A 25,681-nucleotide genomic window follows, 5' to 3' on the forward strand; every position below is an offset into this window, starting at 1 on the left:
CTTCTGGGTCTCCGTGACAATAATTTACATAACTTTACATGCTTATCTGATAAAAACTGATACGTAAAGGAACCCCTAAGGCAGAACGGGATCCCAACGCACAGCTTTGATCAGAAGCATGCAAGACTGAGAATCATCGTTAAAGGAATAGTTTACTCAAAAAATGACATTTCATCATCTTTTACTCACATGCATGTCATTACATACCTGTTTGAGTTCCAAGAAACACAAAAAAATTCTGCCAATGTCCAGATCTTGTTCCCGCCATGCAATTAGAATGAATAGGGAGTGAAGCTTCAAGCTTCAAAATAGAAGCAAAAGTACCATAAAGGTCATGTTAAAATGATCCATATGATGTGTGTTATGATGAAATTCTTCTGAACTTCTCCACCAGCACACTGATAACTGAAGAATCATTGTGATCAAATCATTGAGTCAGGATCAGTCCAACTCATGAACAAACAGACTGCTTTTGTGAAGCAACTCATGTTTGATTCATTCAAAATTTGTTGACATTGTCGTTTCTCTCACAAGTCATATGGATCACTTTTGTTGCATTCTTTTTCAAGCTTAAAAGTCCAGTCCCAATTCACATTATGTGCACGGAAAAATGCAGCTAGTACATTCATTTAAAAAAAAAAAAAAGAATCACTTCTTTTCCTATACTAAAGAAAGTCATCAAGTTTGGACAGAATTTACATTTCTGCATGAGCTATTAGTTAAATAAGTATTGTGACTAATTGAGCACAGTTTGGCACGCAGTTTTCTCCAACAGGTATGATTTTGACAGTGATTCATCGCTTAATTTCTAAAAATAACTCTGAATGAACATAAAAAAAATCATGGAAAGGATTTCCACATGATTAACTTGCTTTATTTCAGTATTATGCAATTATGTTATTCCAACATATTGTACTTGCGTTGGGTCAACTTATTTCATTAAGGTTGATTCAACTTATTTACTATGTTTGGGCACAGCCTTATTTAATAGTGTCAGTGAATTTAAAAAGGCTCCCTGTCTCCTGATATGATTCAGGTATTCAAATTTATATATTCATTAATCCAATGCAATATCATTTATTTTAGAGTCACAGTAATCAATTACTAGACTATAGCCATCTATTGGCTATAGCACTTTATAACACTTCTTTATTTCAGTTAATGCAACATAAATCATTCATGTAATCCAACACAAACGGATTAAGTAAACTTAAATGTAACATATATTTAAGCAGATTGAACACAATCAAATTAAGTTTGGACAAAATTTGTGTTGCTTAAGCTCATTTTAATAAAGCAATTTGAACAAGCAGCAAAATTCATTTAAACAAACACAACACTTTTATCTTTGTTTAATAAAGCACTCACTATAAGAGTCATTTTTAAAATTATAAACACTTGGCAAAAGGGGTTTGAGTGCTGAAATTTATAGTATGCACTACCATTCAAAGTTTGGGGTAATTAAGTAATTTTTTAAAAGAAATAATACTTTTTTTCTGCAAGGATGCATTTAATTGTTCAAAAGTGACAGTAAAAGACTTTGATACAAAATGTTTCATTCAAATAAATGCTGTTAATTTGAGCTTTCTATACACCAAATTATCCTAAAAAAAGAATGTATCTTGGTTTACTCAAAAATAACTGTTTTCAACACTGATAACAAGAAATATTGGTAACAGTGAATATGTGTTCCCCATATTAAAGTATTACCCACCACTTTTGTCTCAAACCCATCATTAATGTAGATTTTGTAGCTTTTAAGTTTGCATATTGGGGTAGGATTAAGAGATGTAGAATAAGGTCGTGCAGAATAAGGCATTAATATGCGCTTTATAAGTACTAAGAAACCAAGCCAATGTGTTTCTTGAGCACCAAATCAGCATATTAGAATGATTTCTGAAGGATCATGTGACACTGAAGACTGTAGCAATAACGCTGAAAAAAATCAGCTTTGCAATCACAAGATAATATAAAAAAATATTAAAATAGAAAACAGATACAAACAAAATAAAACATTATTTTACATTTTGTTTAATTTTTTTTTAAAATCATTTCGGCCCCAACCTTTTGAACAGTATTGTATTTTTTAAGTACATTGAACTATTTCATCTCAAAAGATTAGGAGAAATGTAATTCCTCATATTATGACCCCTTTAATTTTGCCATTGTGTTTTGTCTCCAAGGACCTCGAAAGAACCTTTCCTTTATCTCGTTGTTTCACTCACTCATTATACACGCATTTATGGCACAGTTGCAAATATTTATGGTGTATCTTGCTTCAGGAGGTTGTACAGTAGTATTTAATACACCACAGCTGATACTATTTTAGACTGTCTGGCTCCTGGCACCATGCGAATGCAAATAGATGTGACTGATGACGTCAAATTAAAAAAAAAAAAAAAAAAACCTGACAGGACCTAAGCATCCAAAAGCAAGGATATTTAAAGAGAAGATATTTTAGAGCTTGATTTACCTTCAGAATGAGTACAGAGGATTTTCCTCATGAATAAATGTTAAACTGTGACAAGAAAAAAGCAGACCTATTCTTACTATCAGAGAACATTTTGTCCCCAGACTGCAACAGAGGAAGAGAAACCTTGCATCGTCTGGTCTAACGCAGACATCCGCTGTTTCTCAATGGAGACCGCTGACTTCTCTACCTTTTTCAAGAGTTCTAGATCTTCTAGACTGTCTGCATAAGTCACTTTATAGGAAGTGTTCATCTTGTGATTGACGGGCAGTTGAGTTAATTATTCGTACATTTCACAAAAAGCTCATGACTCAAGCGAAGCTCAAAACACTACGTGCCCCGAGACAATGTAAAAACAAAACCACTCGTCAAACCTGTGTTAACACACCTGTGGATCAGCACGTCAAATCGAAACCGCACATCCCAACAAGACGACAGTGTAATATTAGCCAACTGACAAAACAGATGCTTGATAATATCAGATGACATGAGGGGGCCATTAAAAAAAAAAAATCCGTCTAAACCTGCCGTGATATGAAAAGCTGTCTGAAAGCGTGGCGAGATAGTCAGCGCATAAAGCCTGAGGGTTTGTTGTGTCTGCATGGTGTGTAGTTTCTCTCATAACAGATTCAATTCACCCGAAGCAACAACCTTCTGTTTAGCAGTAAACATGTCTAATAAATTCAACGTGTCACACGTGTTAGATTAGAAGATGCTGGACTGATGGTGGCTGGGACATCTGTTGTCATTGTTGCTGAGGAGAAACAGTCTTTGATCGACTTATTAAATGTGGCAGAAGAATTGCACATGCTTGTTTTTCTAGAAGTGGTTTTGTATTGTAGTTTCAAACTACAGTAGATAAAAATGGTTTGTGAGTTCTGTCTTCAAAAATTAAAATCCCAATATCATTCTGTGTTTTTCATTACTGTTTGTTGACATTTACCCACAATAGGTTGTTATTGTGACAACTTACCACCACATATAATGAGAAAACAAGCTCCACTTTTGGTATGCATAACTAAAATATTTTATATGTGTGTCTATACAGATAGCCTCTCTACAAATATGTTCCTTTCTGGTGTCAACTGTCCCATAAATTATATATTTGTTTTAAATAATTAAAAAATATATATATTTTTGTGTTCCCATTCTGTGTGGCCTGTCTATAAGAAGTGATGTTCTCACAGTCCCAATGTGCTGAGCTAAACTGCTAATCTGGCTAATCCACAAACAAACACACACACACTTGTCTGGGACACGCTTAGCCAGCACTGAGTCCGTCCGTCAGCTAGACAGCATCTGCTGCAGAATTTCTGAATTTCCCTCTCAGGACAGACGGTGTTGTTTTGTCAAAAGTTAAATAGACATAGCCGAATCGTTGTCATTTAGGAACATGACTGTGTGGGTTTTTGAATCGAGAACTTTTAACGATTAATCGTGCTGCTTTGAAAGTCACCTTTACAAGAACTAAAATAGTAACCATTATTTCCACCAAAACACCATAATTCAAACTGTTTTTGTCTATAATGTAAAATGACATCAACTTCTTAGATTAATTATTGACTTAAAGGAGTAAAAAACTTTTGCTGATAATTTACTCAGCCCCATGTCATCCAAGATGTCCACGTCTTTCTTTCTACAGTCGAAAAGAAATTAAGGTTTTTGATAAAAACATTTCAGAATTTTCTCCATATAATGTACTTCATTGGGAACCAGACGCTTCAAGGACCAAATGAGAGTTTCAGTGCAGCTTCAAAGGGCTTTAAATGACACCAGACGTGTCATGACTCGAAAAAAGATTCGTTCATTTTGATGAACGAGTTCGAACAGGAGAGTCACGAACGCTCATCACAGAACAGAGCAAGGCGACCATTTCTGCTTATAAAACTTAAACTTTTTAATTTATTTTTAAATGACCGATCGTTTCGCTAGATAAGACCCTTATTCATCGTCTGGTGTCATTTAAAGCTGCACTGAAACTCTCATTTGAACCTTGAACCGTTTGGTTCCCATTGAAGTCCATTATATGGAGAAAATCCTGGAATGTTTTCATCAAAAACCTTAATTTCTTTTCAACTGAAGAAAGAAAGACATGGATATCTTGGATGACATGGGGGTGAGTAAATTATCAGCAAAAGTTGTTTTTTTTTTTAAAGTGAACTACTCCTTTAAGATTTGAAAAAAGTTATAAATTACCAGAGTAATACAGGCCCTGAAGGACAGTTAATACAGGATCGTTAATATACTGTTGACTCAAATAACAGTGAGCATTTAAAAACGTCACCTGTACTTTGGCTGCTTATATAAATTGAGGAACACACTGACGTGTGATCCAAGGGAGGAGACAGATTGTATCCAAACCCCTCAATCCCATTGAAGTGCATGCACGAACTGACCTGCATGCTTGTGGTGAGTTTGACCTCTCGGACCCTGTGGACAACTGCCCTGCTGCAAAAACAGAGCGGCCCCCTTGACCATGAAGAAGCTCTCACTCAAACTGTAAAAGATGGAGGGAAAGAAAGGGTAGAGAGGAGACAATGTGAGAAACGACAGCAACGATTGACCAATTGCTTGCATGACAGTTTAGACAACAAAACCCCAGGAAATAAAAGTTATGTAAATAAAAAATATACATGCATTTCATTTTGCGTGCATAAATTTAGGATTGTGTCAGCAATCTAAAAAGTTATCAGTAGGTTTATGATAAATATATATGGCTATGAGTCAATTCTTTCCATATGAAAACAAAACACTTTGTGAATGACCTATGACTTTTCATCTTTAATCCGAGTCTGGGTTTGAATTTTGCATGTTATACAACCCATCTCTCCATCACTCACCCATCCCGTATGCTCACGACATGTGCTTTAGGCCTGTGATTTTAGGTGGGGCAATGATTAGCCTTACATGCAGTTAAACACATAGAAATGTGAACCACCAGAGGCTTATTATTATTCTAATGCACTGTGGCAAAAGTAAGTCTTAACGGAAACTCGGTGCTGGGAAAACCAGGACTACAGCTGGTAAGGTGAGAAATGTGCTCAATATCTTGCAGAGAAGCTACTGAGCTGTAATGAAAACACTCTCGTTTGTTATCCTGCTGTCATAACAGGACAGGGATAGTTCCCATGAATTAGACTGAACATGGTGTTGTACATGACTTTGGTAGACAGTTTAATGAACTGTGTTGTGTGTATGTGTGCGTGAGTTGGGTAGGTTTCGGGGTCGGGTTAGTGTGTGTGTGTGTGTGATGGGTAAGTTTAGGGGTCAGGTCTACTTAACTATATTTTAAGGGAGTGGGACAACTTTGTACCCAGTGACCCAAAACAAAAACCTCTCTTTAGGGATGTCCTCATTTGTAAATCTGGTATAAAAATAAATCTGATATAATAAAAAATAAATGAATGGCCTCTTCCTTGCCTGTGGATTTATTGTGTCTATATATACAGTATATATATATATATATATATATATATATATATAATAACAACTTGTAAACAATACTTCTGAGACAGTCAGTGAGCAAAGAGTGAGCATAAAAAATTTTGTGACAAATGCAATACTCTTACACTACTTTATTGTAAACTACAACTGGGCACTTGAATGCAGTTGTAAAAACTACTACTAGCCACTACTACTAACCAAAATAACTAACCCATAGAACAAGTTTAAATATCACCAAAGCTGCAGTTTTATTTGATAAAAAAAAAAATACAGTAAAACAGTAATTTTGTGAAATGTTATTTAACTGTTTTCTATTTTAATATATTTAATGTAATTTATTTCTGTGATAGCAAAGCTTAATTTTCAGTCTTCAGAGTCACATGATTATTAAAAAATCCTTCTAACATGCTGATTTAGTGCTCAAGAAACTTTTTTAACGTTTGAAGACAGTTCTGCTGATTAATATTGTTTACTGTGAGATCTTTTTCATGATTATTTGATGATCAAAAAGTTTACATTTATAAATGCATTTACAGAATCAATTTAAAGCACTTGCTGAATTAAATTATTTTTTTGAAAAAATATTTTTTTGATTTCATAACCCGAGCATGGATGAGTGTAACATTAGTGCTTGACAAGAACAAAACAACCTGCAACGTAACAGATACTCACATATGTCTTGTCAGGCAACTAGTTGTTGACTGGCCTCATTCATGCAGCACACTTCATCTAAACATACTCTCTGAATCACTCTCACTCTCTTGAAAGAGGAAGGCAGTTCCACAAGTTACGGAAAGAGGTGTTCAATCTCTTTTGTAAGTGAACTGTAATCAACTGACGACTGTATTCTGCTTTTGTGGGAATACAGCCCAATTATATTGCAGTATATTGGCCAGTGTCCATTGTTCTCTCTAATTTCCATTATTGAACCTTTAAACAGATATCAGTGGACCACTACGGAGAAAACAGAATTCATGCTAAATAGGCAATAGACCATCATTTTTCTAACTACTAGTTGACTAATTCAGACAACCCAAAGGGTTGGACAACTTTGAAAATATGTAGTGTTTCACAACTTCCTTTCAATTAAATGGTACATGCTAAAAAAACAAGAAGACAAATCATGTCAAACTTAATAAAAGTAAAGTATTATAATCCCTTTCTCAAACCCACAGATGCAACACAAACGTTCAACATCAAACTTAAAATGTACATAATAGAAGTGTACATTCAGAAAGATCACTGACTGGCTATTTAGGAGTGACTCCTCAAAACCATCATGTTCGAGTCAGGACAAATATTTCGGGGTCAGATTGTTTTCTCGCCCTGCTGTGGCTGTGACCCTCTGCTGACTCATCCCTCTCATTTTCCCTGACTGGACTTCCAGTGTCTCAGCATTCAGAGAAACAACCATCACATGATTAGCAACCAGCAACAAAACTCGCATTGTGCGCCCACCCCACCCTTCTCTTTATTTCTCTCCTACTTCCTCCTCCTCCCTTTCTCTTATTCCCCTCTTCAACTTTCTCACCCTCCCTCGTAAGGCCTCGAGGGTGTCAGCGGATCACAGCGGCTTTTGTTTCCATCCTCCTCTCTTTTGTTTCTCCTCTCCCTGCTGCGCTCTCTCTATGTCCGCCCCTCTGAGCGATTTATGTGAAGGCTGGAAGCAGCTCAGTACCGTTGGGCTGATGGATTGAGTCATGACTGCGAGACAGACAGCTGAAAATGACGATGCACAAGCCTTGAGCAGAATACGCTCATATCCAAGAGTGTAATTATGATGCGAATAAGAGTTTTGAGAAGAAACCGCTCTAAAACGTCTCTGTCCACGTTTTAATTGTATGTTTAGTTGGCCCCAGATGGATACTTGGCACCTGCTGTAGGATGAACAGCCCTTTGGTAGAAATTCTGGAATCAAAACTATAGCAAAAATATAAATGTGTCAAGTTATTTTTCCTGATCCATATCACAGAAATTAACTTGAGTATGCACTTTTGTAAAAATAATCTATATATATATATATATATATATATATATATATTGGGCTGTGAAACGATTAATCGCATCCAAAATAAAAGTTTGTGTTTACATAATATGTGTGTGTGTGTATAATTATTTTGTATATATAAATATACACACATGCATGTATATATTTAAGAAAAATGTGTTATTAATATATCATATATTTATATTTATGCATCCTATTAATTTTGTATAAATATATAAAGTATATACATGCAAATATTTCTTAAATATATACATTATACACACAACACATAGATATATTATGTAAACACAAACTTTTATTTTGGATGTGATTAACCGCAGACCTAATATAAATATATTAAAAAACCTGTACATTGGTTAACTATAAAAGTTACATGGTTTAATATTGCATTACATGTCATTTTACTGTAAAATAATGTATGAATAATGGATTTTGGAAGTAAAACCTTTGAATTAACCGTAAAAAACAGTAAAAGGACATTCCCAGAATTCCCTGCATGACACAATATATGATTATATTTAATTTATATTTTGTCATCTTTGATGAACATGTTGCATTTCATGGGTGGTGATGGCGCAGTGGATAAGACACATGCCTTTGGTGTGAGAGACCCGGGTTCGAATTCACTGCGAGACACCAATGTGTCCCTGAGCAAGACACTTAACCCCTAGTTGCTCCAGAGGCGTGCGACCTCTGACATATATAGCACTTGTAAGTCACTTTGGATAAAAGCGTCAGCTAAATGAATAAATGTAAATGTTTTTTTCATTTACATTTCATCGCATCATTTAGTGTCATGGACACTTAATTAATAGACATACAGAGAGCAGGCAACATATGTTTGGCAAAGACTGTTAAATTACAACTGAATAATATATAGGCCAAAATTTTCAGCTTTCTGATATTAAAGATGCATCCTGACCTGTATAAATCAATCAATATGTATGCATTTGCAATAAATAGCTTATTTTCAACTAGAGGATCAATCACTTCGACCAAAAAAACTTGTTCGACCAAAAAAGCGAATAATTCGTAATAATAATTTGCTAATTATAAATCAAGTGCATGTATTCCAAGTGTATGTGTATGTAAAGTAATATGTATAAATGTATTCCACTGTTTTTAACAATTTTGCAATGCTATGTATAAAAATATAAGGTAATAAACGACAATATGTGAGAGATGATGCTAAAAATATACTATATTAATTGAATCTGAATGATTCTTGGATTCAAACATACAGTTTGAACTGAATAATGAAATGAATTTATCAACTCTAATACTGTTTTTGCTACTGAAGTTTAAATATAAGTTTTAATGCTCACAGACTCCTGATATACAAATTAGTATACCAATAATGGCAATTGTGACCAAATAAAGTGCATTTAAAAGTTGCAATATATGCACCCTAGAGGGACAACTTTTGAATAAACTTACTCATTTTCTCCAAAAAAATACTTTTCATATCACAGCAAAGCACAGTATCAAGCACACAGGCCGAACAACTCCACATGACAGTCAGTAAATTCATCTGAAGGTCAATTGATTTGGCCCAGCATCATCTGATAGTATTTTGATAATGACCATCTACAGGAGTGGTATGTATCTACTCTTATATAATGCACACAACAAAGGCAAATACAAAACACAAAATTGGACAACCGCATGCCTTTCATTCAAATATGCAAACATCACTGCCTCTCAGGTAACACTAAGAGCAATAATGAAAAGAAAGTTTCTGATGTGGCAAGACCAGATTTAACAGGTCAAAGCAAATCTATATGTGTGACATACTAAGAGCAAACACACATGTAAGCTGAAAACTGTACTCATCTTCAGGCCTCAGATAAATATGAGGCATGACTGTTGCCAGCAGCTGTAACTGGATCACACATCACCTGTAGTCCCGGTAGAGGTTTCCAGCTCTGTACTACACGCATCACTCACAAAACTGTCCAAAAGTTACAGTCGGATCCAAATGCCTAAGACAACTAGTCAAATTAACAAACCAATCATTAATGTCATTGATCAGCTCTACCAAACATGGATATTTTTCCACTAAGAAATGAACATTGTTATATGTTTTAATTGATAATGTGAAGCTGCTTTGATGTTATCTGCTATAAAAATACTTGACTTGACAACTAGTGAAATTACTTCTATTTTGTATTTTTCTAAAAAAAAAAAAAAAAAAAAAAAAATTTCATGTGACCGTAAGGACATTTATAATGTTACAAAAGATTTACATTCCAAACTTTTGGTAACACTTTAGATTAGGTTCCAATTCTCACTATTAACTAACTATTAACTAAAGAGTTCAAGAGTTTTGCCTTGAACTCCTGATTAGTGCTTATTAATATTTAGTAGTAGTACTAGTAAGTAGTTCAGTTTAGGAATTGGGTAGAGTTAAAGGAATACTCCACTTTTTTTGGAAATATAGGCTCATTTTACAACTCCCCCAGAGTTAAACTGTTGAGTTTTACCTTTTTTGAATCCATTCAGCCGATCTCCGGTTCTGGCGGTACCACTTTTAGCATAGCTTAGCATACATCATTGAAGTGCACCAGACCATTAGCATTTCTCCCAAAAAAAATACCAAAGTGTTTCGATATTTTTCCTATTTAAAACTTGACTCTTCTGTAGTTACATCGGGCACTAAGACCGACAGAAAATGTAAAGTTGCGATTTTCTAGGCTGATATGGCCAGGAACTATACTCTCATTCCAGCGTAATAATCACTCATGGTACGGCAGTAAAGTTTCTTGATTATTATACAGGAATGAGAGTATAGTTCCCTGCATATCAGCCTAGAAATTCTCAACTTTACATTTTCCGTCTGTCTTAGTGCGCGATGTAACTATAGAAGAGTCAAGTTTAAAATAGGAAAAATATCAAAACACATTTGGGAGAAATGCTAATGGTCTTGAGCACTTCAATGATGTATGCTAAGCTATGCTAAAAGTGGTACCGCCAGAACCGGAGATCGGCTGAATGAATTCACTAACGGTAAAACTCAATAGTTTAACTCTGGGGGAGTTGTAAAATGAGCATATTTCCCCCAAAAAAAGTGGAGTATCCCTTTAAGAGATGTAGAATATGGTCGTAGAGTAAGGCATTGATATGTGCTTTATTAGTACTAAACAGCCAATAGCAATATGCATGATAATATAAGCAACTACTTAATAGTGAGAATTGGGCCCTAAACTAAAGGGTTACCAAGCTTTCAAATTAGCCTGAGGAAAGAGTGCATCATGGTTTCCACAAGCAGTACAACTGGTTTCAACAATTATAATAATAAGAAATGTTTCTTGAGCACCAAACCAGCATTTTAGAATGATTTCTGAAGGATCATGTGACACTAATGACTGGAGTAATGATGCTGAAAATTTCACAGGAATATATTACATTTTAAAATGCATTAAAAAAACAGATATTGTTTATACTGCATATGTGATCATACATGAAGCCTTGATGAGCTTAAGAGACTTCTTTCAAAAACATATAAAAAGTCACAGACCCCAACAATGCAAGTGAAAATGGACAATTTTCAGATTAATTAGCAATTAACATAATGCCTTAGTAGCCGATTTGTCTCCTTTTTGCTCTAATGACAGCAGCACCCAAGACGAATTCCATTAGTTTGTGTAAAACCTGATGTTCATGTTCTTCAGATTGATCCATGTGACCATGTGTCAGTCCAAAGAATTCATTATCAAAGTCACAAATATGCTTACTTAATTACTAACTATAAACAGTACAGAATATTCAATATTTCATTCACATCACAATCCTAAAACAATCTGTTCATTTCCAGAATAGGAACCTATGCTTTTCAGACTTCTGGATCTTACTGTACAAGCCATGCGTCACAATCAGCCAAAGATAAAAATGCCACTGCAATCCACATCAGCTCTGATTTCCCTCAAGACTCCTGCACCAATAAATTGTTTCACTCACATGTGGTAGATCTGGCTCTGCGTGACAAAAGCATTATCCACAAAGTACGGTAGCATCTTCAGCACAACTTCCTGACAGGAGTCTAAGACCAGATGCATCCTGCTGCTGGCTACAGGGAGCTCTCCCTCGCCCGGTCTGCAGGACGCTTCGGGCAGAGCGGGAGAAAAACAGCATGCAGAGGAGAGGAGGAGTGCGTCTGCAGCCCCTACCTCGGTCTGACGCTGTCCGAGAGTGTGTGAGCGAGTTCCTACTGACGCACTCCCTCTCCCTCTCTCTCTCTCTGTGTGTGTGTGTGTGTGGGTAAATAAAGAGAGGAGGAAAAACCTGTTCCCTTCTCTTGCAGTTACAGGAAGGGACGAGGCATGATGAGATCTCGCCTCTGAAATTACACTGAAAAAAAACAAAAACAAATTCCTGCGGTTAATAAAGCGAGTTTTACAAGAAAATACTATTTCAGTTTTCTACAAAATTCACATTTAATTCAATGTGTTACTTGCTGTGTCTTTGTAATTGTTTGTGAAATTTACTTGCCAATTTCTGAGTGAAAATTGCACCAAATACCAAAAATATTTTCAATGTAGTGCACTCCAAACAGCTTTGACACCGCAAAAAGAGATCCTGGTGACTCTCTTTGAGAAATTAAACCACTTTAGGCCGGCAAAACAAACTACTGGCTACTAACAGCTGGAACAAATGTGTTGTTGGGGCTCCTGAATGCTTGCCACACCCTAAAATGATCTGTCCCAGAATCCTCTATGTGCCATCCTCAGATGGGCTAAGCATGGGGTGGCTGTGTCAGACGAATCAGGGAAGCTTCTTTAAAATCTCATTAGGATATGGGGGATGAGCTTTTCCCCCTTGAGTGGAAGGCAGTAAGTGTAGAGACTGGATGACCGTCCGTCTGTACTCCACTATCTTGTCTGTCAACACTGCGGCTTGACTGAGGAGGGCTGACTCTTTCGGTCTAAAAGCTGACAAAACAGGACAAAGAGAAAACTGAGACACCAAGGAACAGAAATAGCTGGGAGGGAATCTGCACAAAAGGGGGAGGGGGAGATGTTCAAGAAGGAAGGAAGGATGAACAGAAAGGGAGATGAAGAGAGCCGTCTTAAATAACTAAAGAAGCCAAGTGAATGGGATACTTTCTGGATTGGCGAGACCCATGAAAAAACAAAAACAGAAAATAAACAAATTGCTGCCAGGTTACACTCTTTGGGTTATATACAGTATATATGTGTGTGTAAAGAAAGACAGCATGTCACAGATGCCTTGCATTGAACCAGAGACATTCTTCAACTATTCATTGGTTTGATCAAATGATTGGGTTATGTTCGTAACTTCTCACAAATTCTTTACAAAATCCTGTAGTAGATTACAACAGATGGTACTCAAACAGGCCTCATTTCTTAGGCATATGTGCTACTGCAATATATATGACATTTAAACACATTCATGATGTATATCCAAGGCAGATCAGCCTTACGTGCTCACGCTTTGACATGCCTAGTGATGGAGCATGCATGACTACACTTACAGAGCTTCCCATGTGACTCAGCATAACCATGGCAATGCCTATCAGGCAACCTCCATAGCACCTGACAGGTGTCCCGATTCAGGACGCCTGCATGTGGAGCTCTAAGCAGATCAGGTGTGTGTGTGTAACGCAAGGTTGTGGGTTTACTGGATTATTGTAATGTGCTGAGACTGCACTGATACACAATAGTGCTACGGTTGTTTTTTTGCATGCACAGGCCCAAAAAGATAAAAAGCTTCTTTTCTGGGAGCAAATGCTATATCTTCGCAGAGGAACGAAGGAAAAATTAGGGACAAAAGGAGGGAGGGGGGCAGCGCACCAATCTTTTCTCGGGTTCTCGAGAATGATGAATCGCATATTACATCAGTGTTCTTCAATCTATTGGCCACATGCCTGTCTTTGCTCCGCCTCTCTATTAATCATCCGAATTGCCACATGTATCGGTCTTGGTTTGAATGATGTTGAACATACTCTGAAGAATACATGCATGTTCATGCATCTTGTGCACTTGTAATAGAACATGTGATTCAAAGAAAATACTTTAAAGGAGGCATCATTATTTTATTTTTTATTTTAAATAATGATGCTGCAATTTTCGAATGTCATTTTTGCCAAGCTGCAATTTGGTTCTAAATCTCGGATGAAAATTGGTATATTGACAGCCATCCACAAAATAGTGGATAACTCTGTAAATATTAATTAATGGAATTTCTTTCTTTTTTTTTTTTTTTTGCTTTAATCATAGAATGACCCGCTTGATCATTTTATCTTTGCTCAATTATGCAGACACAACTAAAAATATGATGTAGTCATGACGAATGTAGGACTTCTCCAATCATTTAATCCACTAGAAGCCAATCTTATTATTTTTTTGTTACACTCGAAGGTACATCACAATACGGAAGAAAAGATCTGCTGCTACTTCCGTATGTCTTCCAGACTGACCAGCTAAAAAGTGTCCAAAACTACACTGAAACCAGCCAACAGCACTAGCGGTGCCATGATTTTGATTGTAGGTGGGCCTTCAGAAAACTGGATGGGCCAGTAAAAATAAGCCACAAAAAAAAAAAAAAAAAACGGGTTCCCCTTCATCTGTTTCAGTGCTTTTTGCGTTTCATATTAGCTAATAGCTACCGTCTGTGTCCGTCTCATTGTCTCATTGAGCTTGCTTCATTGATCATTCATTTCATTGGATCACTTGCTGGTGACGATGCAGCCTGTGAGCAGGCTTAACAGTCCACATGTGGGGTAGAAGCCGCTGATTGGTTGAGAAGCTTTCACTCAAAGCTTTCCCCGGGCTGCTTATTGGATGAACTGCTAGAATGTAAACCTCTCACCTGTGTCAAAATGGGTCCAGACTTAAAATGGGTGGGCCAGGCCCAATGGTGGCGCCATGGGTGGCCGACAAAACAGCCAGTGCCTGACCAGGCTGGAAAACCAGAAAGCCAGCTTAAGCTGGTTTAACATGTTTTTTTCAGCAGGGTTGGTAGCCAGTTAAAGTTATCATTTGCTGAAAAAACACTTGAATATACTTTACGTGATCCATCCCTTTAAACTTTGTAAGCACCAATATAGACTAAATTATGCTTTTTTATTCAGGACAATATTGCCTCATTTTAACTTGTGTGTTCTCTAATGGATCTGAGACGTTCACACACACACACACACAAATACTCAAACTCTGCGATATGCAATATCACTACACCTAAACATAAACACAGATTGCTGTGCTTGGCTGCTCCTGCCTCTGTGTCTGTTTGTTGAAATCACCAACTGGCTCACCACTGTGCCACCTGGTTGATTTCACAGGGAAACATTTTGGCGGTTCAGCAGGCCTTCCAGGGTGCATCTCGGAAAGGCTAAGATTAGGGTTACAGTTATTGGAGGGGTCCTGTTCTATCCTGTCTATGATAAGGCAAAAGTTTTCAGGGTTAAAACTCCTCTAACTAGCGTGTTTATTCCTACAGATCACACAAAAGACATTCTTATCAAGCTATGCATGTTTCAAAGGGCTGCACAATTTTCAGGGGAAAAAAAAAAATCTAATTGCGATTTTCCTTATAAAATTGTGGTTGTGAATTCAAATTTGAAGTACAAAAAAGAAAAAAGAAAGGCATAATTTGGCCAAATATGTTGTGATTATATTTAAATGTGACTAAATAATAATAATAATTAAAAAAAGAACAATTACTATTGTAATATTTCACTCTAACGTAAAAATCAACAACAACAAAACTAATATTTCACAGTAAAACTATAAAAATAAATACTAATATTTAAATATATATCCAATTTCAGCAAATATTGTAAATAAAAAATAAATAAAACAATGGACAGTAATAATAGATATGATATATATATATATATATATATATATATATTACTTTTTTTTTAAGTGCAATAAATACAAAGAAACTGTACTTTCTTTTGCATAAACATGCTATAAACTTACAAATGAAACAAAACAAAAAAAATCAACATTCATAAAACATTCAAAGCTATGGCATTCATTAGCACATTCCACACAAACCAACAAACTGCACGTAACAGTACAGCAGATAGCACATATTTCAACATGATTTCAGCAAAATGCATGACAAGTCAGCCTTAGGTAAGAGAAAAGGAATCTGTCAGGTTCAAACAGTTTCTTACTAGCAACGGGCGTTACTTCACGAATCAATGAGCTCAGGCAAAAGGACAGGTCATTACATGTGTGCATTAACAAATTACATCAAATACTGGGAGACACAATCTGGTAATTGCACAATAACAGACAGAACAAGCTGGAATGCTCAGTCCAGGACCTCTTTAACAACTATTAGTTCATATCTTTAAAACAGTAGATAGCTTAGATGGTCCCACTTTATCTAACTGTCCTAACATTGAAATTAATAATAATGTTTTCATATTTGACATATATTTTTTTTAAATACCTGCATGTAAACAGCTGTAATTAATTTATACTGTTGACCTTCCCTTTTAATCCACCCTTAAACATACCCTTACCAGCAAACATACCCGTATCCCACCAAGTTTTTTGCAATAAGTACATATTTTCGTTCATAGTAGTTAAGAACACCTCATATTATCTGTTAGTGAGGAAGTAGTATTCTGTTTTGCTGTTCTGATTGTGTTTAGCTCTGTGCATCTATTGCACTAGTGACTTTATCCCAACCTTGTTTTTCCTCATTAAAAGAGGATTTGTTTCACATGAGCCTCTAGGACATCCTGTTCCCAACACACACAACTTCTCTGCCAGTTTTCTGCAGTCACTCTTTACAATAAGGGTCAAACATAACTTGTAAGAAACAGTGGCCTCAATATGTATTTGGGTAATTATGCAACATAAAAATGTTTGAATGTCATTGCATTAGATCAGGGATTCCTCGACTTTTTTGTCAAACCCATTTGACATAATAATTTAACAACATATTCACATGTTGGTCACATGACATTAATTATTAGAACCACAGCAGTTCCCTTGCAAACGTACAGGGATTTTCAAATCCCAGTTTGGGAAATCCTGCATAGATAAAATTCATCTACAAACAAATTATGCATTTTTCAGAACAAACCTCACTTTTCTCAGTAACTTTTGCGATGACTTAACCAACCGATCTCCGAGTGATTTTTAAGTGCACCAATACTTGTGGGCCACTGTATGTTCTTTCTAATTGGTGTTTGAAGGAACCTGTTTGGTGCTGAGAGACTAGAGTCTTATCTGTGAGTCACAGGAAGATACAAATATCAGACACAGCCTCCATTGTGTTTGCAATCGCTAAAGCTGAAATCTCAGACTCCTTTTCTCATATCCTGTTTTTACAGAAACACTGAGCACTGCTTTCTGAAACGATCACAGGGACAACAGAGCGGGATAGAGACGCAGATGGACCAAAAAGCACTTTAAATGTGCTGAGGGAACAACTACTCTTTCCCTTATCAGATGACCTTATGTAGGTCACACACGCCACATGTGCTTACATCCAGGCATTAGTGGGATCATTCGGGTAACTGGAACAGTAGTTCCTCCACACCCTTTTCTAAGCTTTATCTGAAAAAAAAATAAACAACCCGTTTCCTTTAACTCTTTAACAAAGTACTCATTATCGCGACGTTCACGCGTTCTAGGGATTAGTTTGTTTGAATGTGCTTATTGGAAGCCATTCATTTGGAGATACTTTTACCAAAAGTACAAAACAAACACTTCATTATAGTACTCTACTGTCATTTAGACAGAAAATGCTCAATTTAAACATAAAATGCTGTTGATTCAACTTGTGTTGAGTTTATAGTCAACACAAGAGCCATTTCCTGAGAAATGTGACCTTTTGAGGATGTCATGTGACCTTTGCGATGACAAATACTCCTCTGTACACATCCCCTTCCTTTAGCTCCTCAATCTGTAATGTACATAATATTTCCGACGGTCCTCACGACTTGTTATTCGACCATGTTTGGCCATTACCTAGATGGCAACACCAAAATACACAGAAAGAGTTTCAAACTTGTCTCTTAAGAACTTTTCTTTTGCTCTTACTGGTGACCCAGATTCCAAGTTTGAAAAGGACTGGGACATGAGTCCAATCTCAGTAGACACAAGCCCTAGTTTAATACGTCCTCTAAAAGACTGAATGAAAAAGTGCTGAATCTAAAAACAGTCTGGACAAATGTCCTCTCTACTTGAAATGCATTTGGCCTTACTAGTAAATACTAAGGCTTTGATGACGGTACAATTACATATATAGTGGTAACACTTTAGTTTAGGGTTAGCATACATATTAGTATTACAATGATATTGGCTGTTTATTATTACTTATAAAGCAAATATTAATGCCTCATTCTGCATCTCTAAACATAACAACTACCTTACTGGGTATTTAAGTCGTAGTTAATAGTGAGAATTGGACCCTAATCTAAAGTATGAGCATACTGCTATTGCATTTGATACTTTAAAGGAATACTCAACTTTTTTTGGAAATGGGCTCATTTTACAACTCCCCCAGAGTTAAACTGTTGAGTTTTACCGTTATTGAATCCATTCAGCCGATCTCCGGTTCTGGCGGTACCACTTTTAGCATAGCTTAGCATACATCATTGAAGTGCACAAGACCATTAGCATTTCTCAACAAAAAGACCAAAGTGTTTTGATATTTTTCCTATTTAAAACTTGACTCCTCTGTAGTTACATCGCGCACTTAGACCGACGGAAAATGTAAAGTTGCGATTTTCTAGGCTGATATGGCCAGGAACTATGCTCTCATTCCTGCTTACTAATCATTCATGGTACGGCAGTAAAGTTTCTTGTAAAGTTTCGCAGGAATGAGAGTATAGTTCCTAGCCATATCAGCCAAGAAAATCACAACTTTACATTTTCCGTCGGTCTTAGTGCACGATGTAACTACAGAAGAGTCAAGTTTTAAATAGGAAAAACGTCTAAAGACTTTTTTTTTTTTTTGAGAAATGCTAATGGTCTTGTCCACTTCAATTATGTGTGCTAAGCTATGCTAAAAGTGGTACCGCCAGAACCGGAGATCGGCTGAAAGGATTCAAAAATGGTAAAAATGAGCCTATATTTCCAAAAAAAGTGGAGTATCCCTTAAATACTTGCGTCAACATATATATTTATTGGTCAATTATAGCTTAAGTGTCATTTCTCCAGAGATTTAAAACTATTTCCTCTCTTTTATGTGTTTGCTGCAGTTTTTGTCGTGATATCCTGATGCAAGTACTGAATCGACATGAATCATATCATATCATATCAGGGCTTCAAAATGTGAGTGCGACAAGCTTTGCAAATGTGCTAAAAAACACAAATTGTCAAAAAATATAGTCGGCATTAATGACAGACAGGATTCACAAACAAATGAACCGGTTGTTTTCAAGGAGTCAGACAAAAAGTTTCACAAAGCATCCACATACTTCCTTGCAATTTCACAACTAAAAAACCAAACAAGGTTGACAACATTTCTGCAAAAATAGCATTGCGTTGCTGCTTACATGTGTTCAGTTTTATCCGAACTAAGCCCAACCCTAAACCAAACCGATAGCGTTAAAAAAAAACAGAGTGAGACAATGCATTTGCTGATTTAACTTTGCCATTTTAGCTCAAGCCTTCGAGCTCTGTTTATTATAGTCAAAGTGTCTTACTTTTCAAATAATACACTATGCTAAAAGCGTTTTGAGGTCACAGCATAGTATCGTGCAAGGAACCATGTGAAAATACATCAATCTGCCAATGTAATCATAATTTGAGGGAAAAGGAATAAAAGTTGTTGAGTGTTTTCCTGCCACTAATGTTCATTTCAATTGGAAATGGCAGTGAATTGAATGTATAAGTACGTTTTTACAAATGTATGTAGGTGGAGGCACATAAGGTAGCTCTACTAAACACCACTTCATTCATCAGTCTTCTACAGTCATTCAATTACAACGAACCAGAAAAGACTCCATTAGGAGCGATACAGCGTCCAATAGGTGAAAGTCAGCAAGATGTTTGCATCAAATGAAACCCAATTGACCTCACTTCAGTCAAGGAAGAACTGGAACTGTAATAAAAAGCCTCTGGTGTTAGAGCTGCTGTGAAAGCAGTGATCAGACGCCTGGCCTCAGATAGCCTTGATTATATGTGTTAGAAGAGTGGAGAAGAACAATCTCTCAAACTACAGGGTGCGATGAAGACTGCTCCCATCATGGAACTGACACACTCTTCATCATCTGCTTCTGACAGATTGGACCTTGAGAACACACTCACAAACACCAACAATAGAGGGAATGCGCGTGACGTCACCGTCGGCCGGCGTGCCTGCAGTTCCTCACAGTGGCAAAAAGGCTGAGCGGCTGTATGTGTTCAGCGTGAATGCCGCGAAAAACAAACACAACACACACAAATAAAGTGGGAAAGAGCTTTGCGATTGACTGTAGGCCTACAACTAGATTTTACAAAACATCTGAGGTTTATTTTTACAGACTGCTATGGAAAGAGGAGCAAATAAATCGCTGCAGTTCACAGAAACAACTGGACTCCAGTCAGCAAAAGGTGGATTTGCAGTAATCATTTTGTGTCAATATGCTGAATTTAGCTGTAAAACCATACCCATATATTTAGTATTGTTATATACATTAACAGCTAATCAATTAAATATTTATCATTGCATATTCTGCATTATTGGATGTTTTTTTAATAAACACTGACCAAAAAAACGTATAAAGTTTTAGGGCTGGACGATATTTTATATATATATATATATATATATATATGAAGAGTTCAGATGCAAAAGCCTCTAAGTGCCATTTGAAATTTTCTTCTAGAATGATCATTTTTATCAAGCTTGTATATTTAAGTTCAGTGATTTCAATTAAATGGCAATGATAATTACCTATTAATTGTTATTTAAGTGAAATTACTGAACTTAAATATACAAGTTTGATAAAAATCATCATTAAAGAAGAAAATTTCAAATGGCATTTAGAGGCTTTTGCATCTGAACTCTTCATATATATATATATATATATATATATATATATATATGTATATATATATATATATATGCAGCGGCTATATATAACACTGATATAAGTAATCACCCGGATATAGACATACCTATATTATATTTATATAAAGCGTTCACGGGCAAATTTGCTTTATGTTTAGGTCTTGCTTTTATTTCCCGGTGTCGAAATCAGGCAAACATAAATGTCAGGCAACACGATTCCTGGCTGCATGTCAATATCCATGGATCACTGGATCTTTAGTAAGTTGTAAGTAACACTATATTGAGTCCAACATTTAGTTTAAATTGATAAAATTGTTCGATTTAGTCGCATTTTCCCCTATTAAATCCAGTCACGCAGCAGATCTTTTGCCACTCGGTCAGGCTGAGGGGGGTTGTCACGCGGGAAAGTCACGTGTCAATGCATTCCCTCTATATACAAAAACTTGCATTCAAAACCAGTTGTTACCTCTGATTTAGCCGGCGCTCATCGTCACTTCCAAAGTCCTGGGAAAATAAAAAGGAATGAAACAGAAGTTAGTTATCGAAAACAAAAGAGCACTAAGACATGTCCACACTATTCTATTTTAAATTGTATTGCTTTGAGCCTCCAGATAAAGAACAGAGCAGGGTGCATCTTTTCTGATGTGATAAATCAATCGTCTTCACACATCTTCCACCAAACCAAATTATAAGTTATAAATTCAGCATCTGTTTGAAAATGTCAGCACAATACCGGGATAAATAACGGAGAGGCCAGAATCCCTGAGGCCTCGGAACTTTTCCAAATTCCACAACCTCACCCGACTCAAACCCAGCGCAACGCACAACAATCTGGCTTAAACATGTTTCTTTTTCCCCCTCGCTCTCTCTCTGCTAAATGTGTACCATTTAAATACAAGACCTATGTGTCCTATATAACAAAAAAAAGCTTTGATACTTCACTATTCACAGCGGCGTAATATGACAAAGGAGAAATGTTCTCTCAAAACTGAAACGTGAACAACGGGGCCTCTCCTTGAGATAATGTTTCATCATAACAAAGAGTGTTTTTTAAATAGTTCCTCACTGTATGAAAGTGACGGCCCTGGTTATTAGGTTACTGATGGTGGTATGTGGCACTGAATGGAGGCAGGGTGGTGTACCATGGTCAGATGTGACTGATGCCTGAAGGGGAAGAAACTGTGACAGAGGAATTGGTTGTGCCAGGGTTTCTGTCACGTACCAAAATCTGTCCCTTCATGCAGAATGCTGGGTTTATAAAACTTTAAAAGCAGGGCAGAGTGAGGAGAGGAAATAATGAGGTTTGTGAACAGAAACAGACTTTATGGAGGCATGAGGGTTTTCTGAGATTTGCTAAGTGGAAGAACAGACAGCGTGGGGCGAACGGTGAAACATAAGAAGGTAGAAATCAATATGGTGCTCCTGAAGATTCACTAACCCATTATAATTCTGTAATTTTGGAGTGAAATTCACAATACGATTGTGAATTAAAGGACTAGTTCAAATGTTGTTCCAGAAATTCCTTGTCTTCCCAATATACTGAAAGTGAATGAAGACTGGGGCTCCCAGACTTCATATAAAGCCTCATAAAATATAGGGGTGTAACAAGATCTAATTATGACTAATGATGTTATGTATCTGATACCTTTTCAAGATGCACCTATATTTTTATTTTGACACACCTATGAAAGCCACATCTACATAATTTTGCCTTTATACAACTCTACTTGGGATTGCAGCAAATAATAATAGCATAACCTTTTGGTTTCACAGGAATCTTACATTTATTGAGGAATTCTGATTATGATAAAAGTAGTCCTTGTTCATTAAGCATCTGACTAAAGCATTTCATAGTCATACCAAGTATAATTTAAGATAGACGTTTTTGTAAAAGATATCTCTATTATTCCATATAAAGTACCGATGTGGTGAAAAGTTATGTTTTAGATTAATTGTTAAGCCAGTAGTGCCTGCTTATGGAAGTTTGCCAGCTTATTTGGGATTTCTTCAATAGCAAAATTACATTTTTAAAAGTACATTAATGCCACCATTTTTCACTTTCTCTTGTCAAGTCAACTAGTAAGAGACACAACGTCATGTATTACTCACCATTTAATACATTTCACCCTGCTGATATAAAACAGGTAACTTTCCTTTGCCTTGTCTATAAGCAAGGACTAAAATAAAGCTAATTAATATGAATTAATATAGATTCTGGAATAAAGTACATTTTTAAGTAATCACAATAGTTAGGTGAATCGATCTTTCCCCCCAGCCCAAATAGATTCCCGGTCATGTTTTCTTTTAGAATCATCATTAGTAATGTACAGCGTCATTAAGAGCACTCCAAGCCCCCCGGACCCTGTGTCATTTTCAGTAAGTTCTGTAGTGTTGTCAAAAATATTGATATTTTAATATGCATCGATACTGAAATTTCTGAAACTGTTCCAATTCTCCTTCTCTGCAGTATCGATACACCGATACCAGCTGACTAAATAACTTTAGTGTCGTTTTGTAATTGTAATGTAAGCATTAATGTGTTAGCAATGAGAACTATCCAGTGTTATTTGATTAGCTCTATTTCTGTAGTATTTGTTACCTGAAAACTGATAGACCCGCCTAAAAGATTTAAAGGAGTAGTTCACTTAAAAAAAACTTTTGCTGATAATTTACTCACCCCCATGTCATCCAAGATGTCCATATCATTCTTTCTTTAGTCGAAAAGAAATTAAGATTTTTGATGAAAACATTCCAGGATTTTTCTCCATATAATGCACTTCAATGGGAACCAAACGGTTCACGGTCCAAAAGACAGTTTCAGTGCAAAATGCAAACTGTTCAAAGGGCTTTAAACGATTCCAGACAATGAATAAGGGTCTTATCAAGCGAAACGATCGCTCATTTAGAAAAAAATAACAAAGTTTAAGTTTTATAAGCTCAAATGGTCGCCTTGCTCTGTTCTGTGATGCGCGTTCGTGACTCTCCTGTAACTTGTTCATCAAAATGAACAAATCTTTTTTCGTGTCATTTGGTTCATTCAACAAACGATTTGACTCGGGAAAAGATTTGTTCATTTTGATGAATGAGTTCGAACAGGAGAGTCATGAACGCGCATCACAGAACAGAGCAAGGCAACCATTTGTGCTTAAAACATAAACTTTGTTGTGTTTTTTTTTTTTTTTTTTTAAATGAGTGATCGTTTCGCTTGATAAGACCCTTATTCATTGTCTGGAATCGTTTAAAGCCCTTTGAACAGTTTGCAGTTTGTACTGAAACTGGCTTTTGGACCTTGAACCGTTTGGTTCCCATTTAAGTCCATTATATGGAGAAAAATCCTGGAATGTTTTCATCAAAAACCTTAAATTCTTTTCGACTGAAGAAAGAAAGACATGGACATCTTGGATGACATGGGGGTGAGTAAATAATCAGCAAAAGTTTTTTTTAAAGTGAACTACTCCTTTAAAGCCATGTTTATTTCATGTTTATTGTCTCTATATATATTGTATGTTTTTTCTTCAAAATTCATCAGAAATTTGCCTTAAGTGTTTTCGTGAACAGGTTTGGAAGACGTAAAGAATGTTTTGATTTCATGTTAAATTTAATCAAAATACCACACAAAGCTTACACAGATTTTTAGACCCTTGAAACATTGAAACCAATAACAGCACTGTAATTATTTCTCAAAAATTGAGTTCTCTACACCTTCTTTCTATTAGCCCATCTATCTATCCCTCTCTCTCTCCTTCTGCATGAGATGACATCACTGCAGCTGCATGTTCCCAGTCCTCATGTTTGAGGTCGTGCTGTGAATTCTAAATAGCGTTTCCTCACTAGCGTAGCGCATTATGCTATCATTCTTAGATTTAAATACTATGTTATATATCTAAAGATAAAACATAGGAACAATTGAGGGACAAAGACAAAGGTCAGAAAGACCACATTTCCTAAGAGGTTCAAGAATGTTGTTAATCTGATCCTGATACTTGCGGCAGAAACCGAATTAAAGTGTGAAAGTGTTATGCCCTGAACTGTGTGTATATAATAAAAATAGTACACAAATATGTATAATTCATAAAGCTAGAGTTAGTACTCTCATAATACAGTATCTGATGGATGTGTTTTGTGCTTGATCATTCAAACGTGTAGAGCTAGCGCCTCCTACTGGTTGTAACTAGTACAATGATTTTCTAAGACAACTGTGATGTCAGAGGAACTATTCAGTTATGAAGGTGGGGTGCTCATGTAGGAAAGACAATTTAAAACCTACAAAAAAAGCAGGGTTTTCCTGATACTTTTCAGAACCACCTCCTGAGAATGACTAATAAAGGCCATTCAGCTCTCCCAGTGAGACTGGCTAAAAGGGTCCCGCTTCTAATGAAAAGGTAAAAACAGGAGGCCTTTCATTGCATGAGAGGAGCTTAGCTGTGCCACGACACAATGACTTAGATTTAAATTTCTGTTGAGAAGAAATGCAGTCATCGGGGGGTGGGACCTTTAACTTTCACACAAAGAACAGCAGCTCATGAAGGGCTAGTGTAACAAAAATTGACCACCTGCAGATTTGCACCACAGAGATACGGTAGCAAACTATAACACTAATTTGTGGAAGCCCAAATGAACTATGGGGAATGGGGAAGACAGTGTTCAGTTTCTGTTGTTGGACAGTTTCATTGTATACAGGAGAGACCATGACCAAAAACCTCCCCCCTTTTTGACAGTTCCTCTGTTAAAATGGCTTGACCAAATGAATGGAAGCACACAGTCCAACACAATAC

The 25,681-nt window shown here is 36.4% G+C and overlaps 1 protein-coding gene across 1 annotated transcript in view; it reads right to left on the reverse strand.

Annotated features, from left to right (window-relative positions):
* The window catches only part of ssh1a (slingshot protein phosphatase 1a), a 39,225-nt gene that overhangs the window by 11,914 nt on the left and 1,630 nt on the right, over window positions 1-25,681 (reverse strand). The window contains exons 2-3 of the mRNA XM_039658794.2: window positions 21,373-21,410; window positions 4,867-4,967 (exon numbers count right to left, since the gene is read on the reverse strand). Of these exons, the coding sequence (XP_039514728.2) occupies window positions 4,867-4,967; window positions 21,373-21,410 (139 nt within the window). The remainder of the gene's footprint in view (window positions 1-4,866; window positions 4,968-21,372; window positions 21,411-25,681) is intronic.

This window comes from Pimephales promelas, chromosome 4, assembly GCF_988280905.1.
Source record: "Pimephales promelas chromosome 4, fPimPro1.hap1.1, whole genome shotgun sequence".
NCBI lineage: Eukaryota > Metazoa > Chordata > Actinopteri > Cypriniformes > Leuciscidae > Pimephales > Pimephales promelas.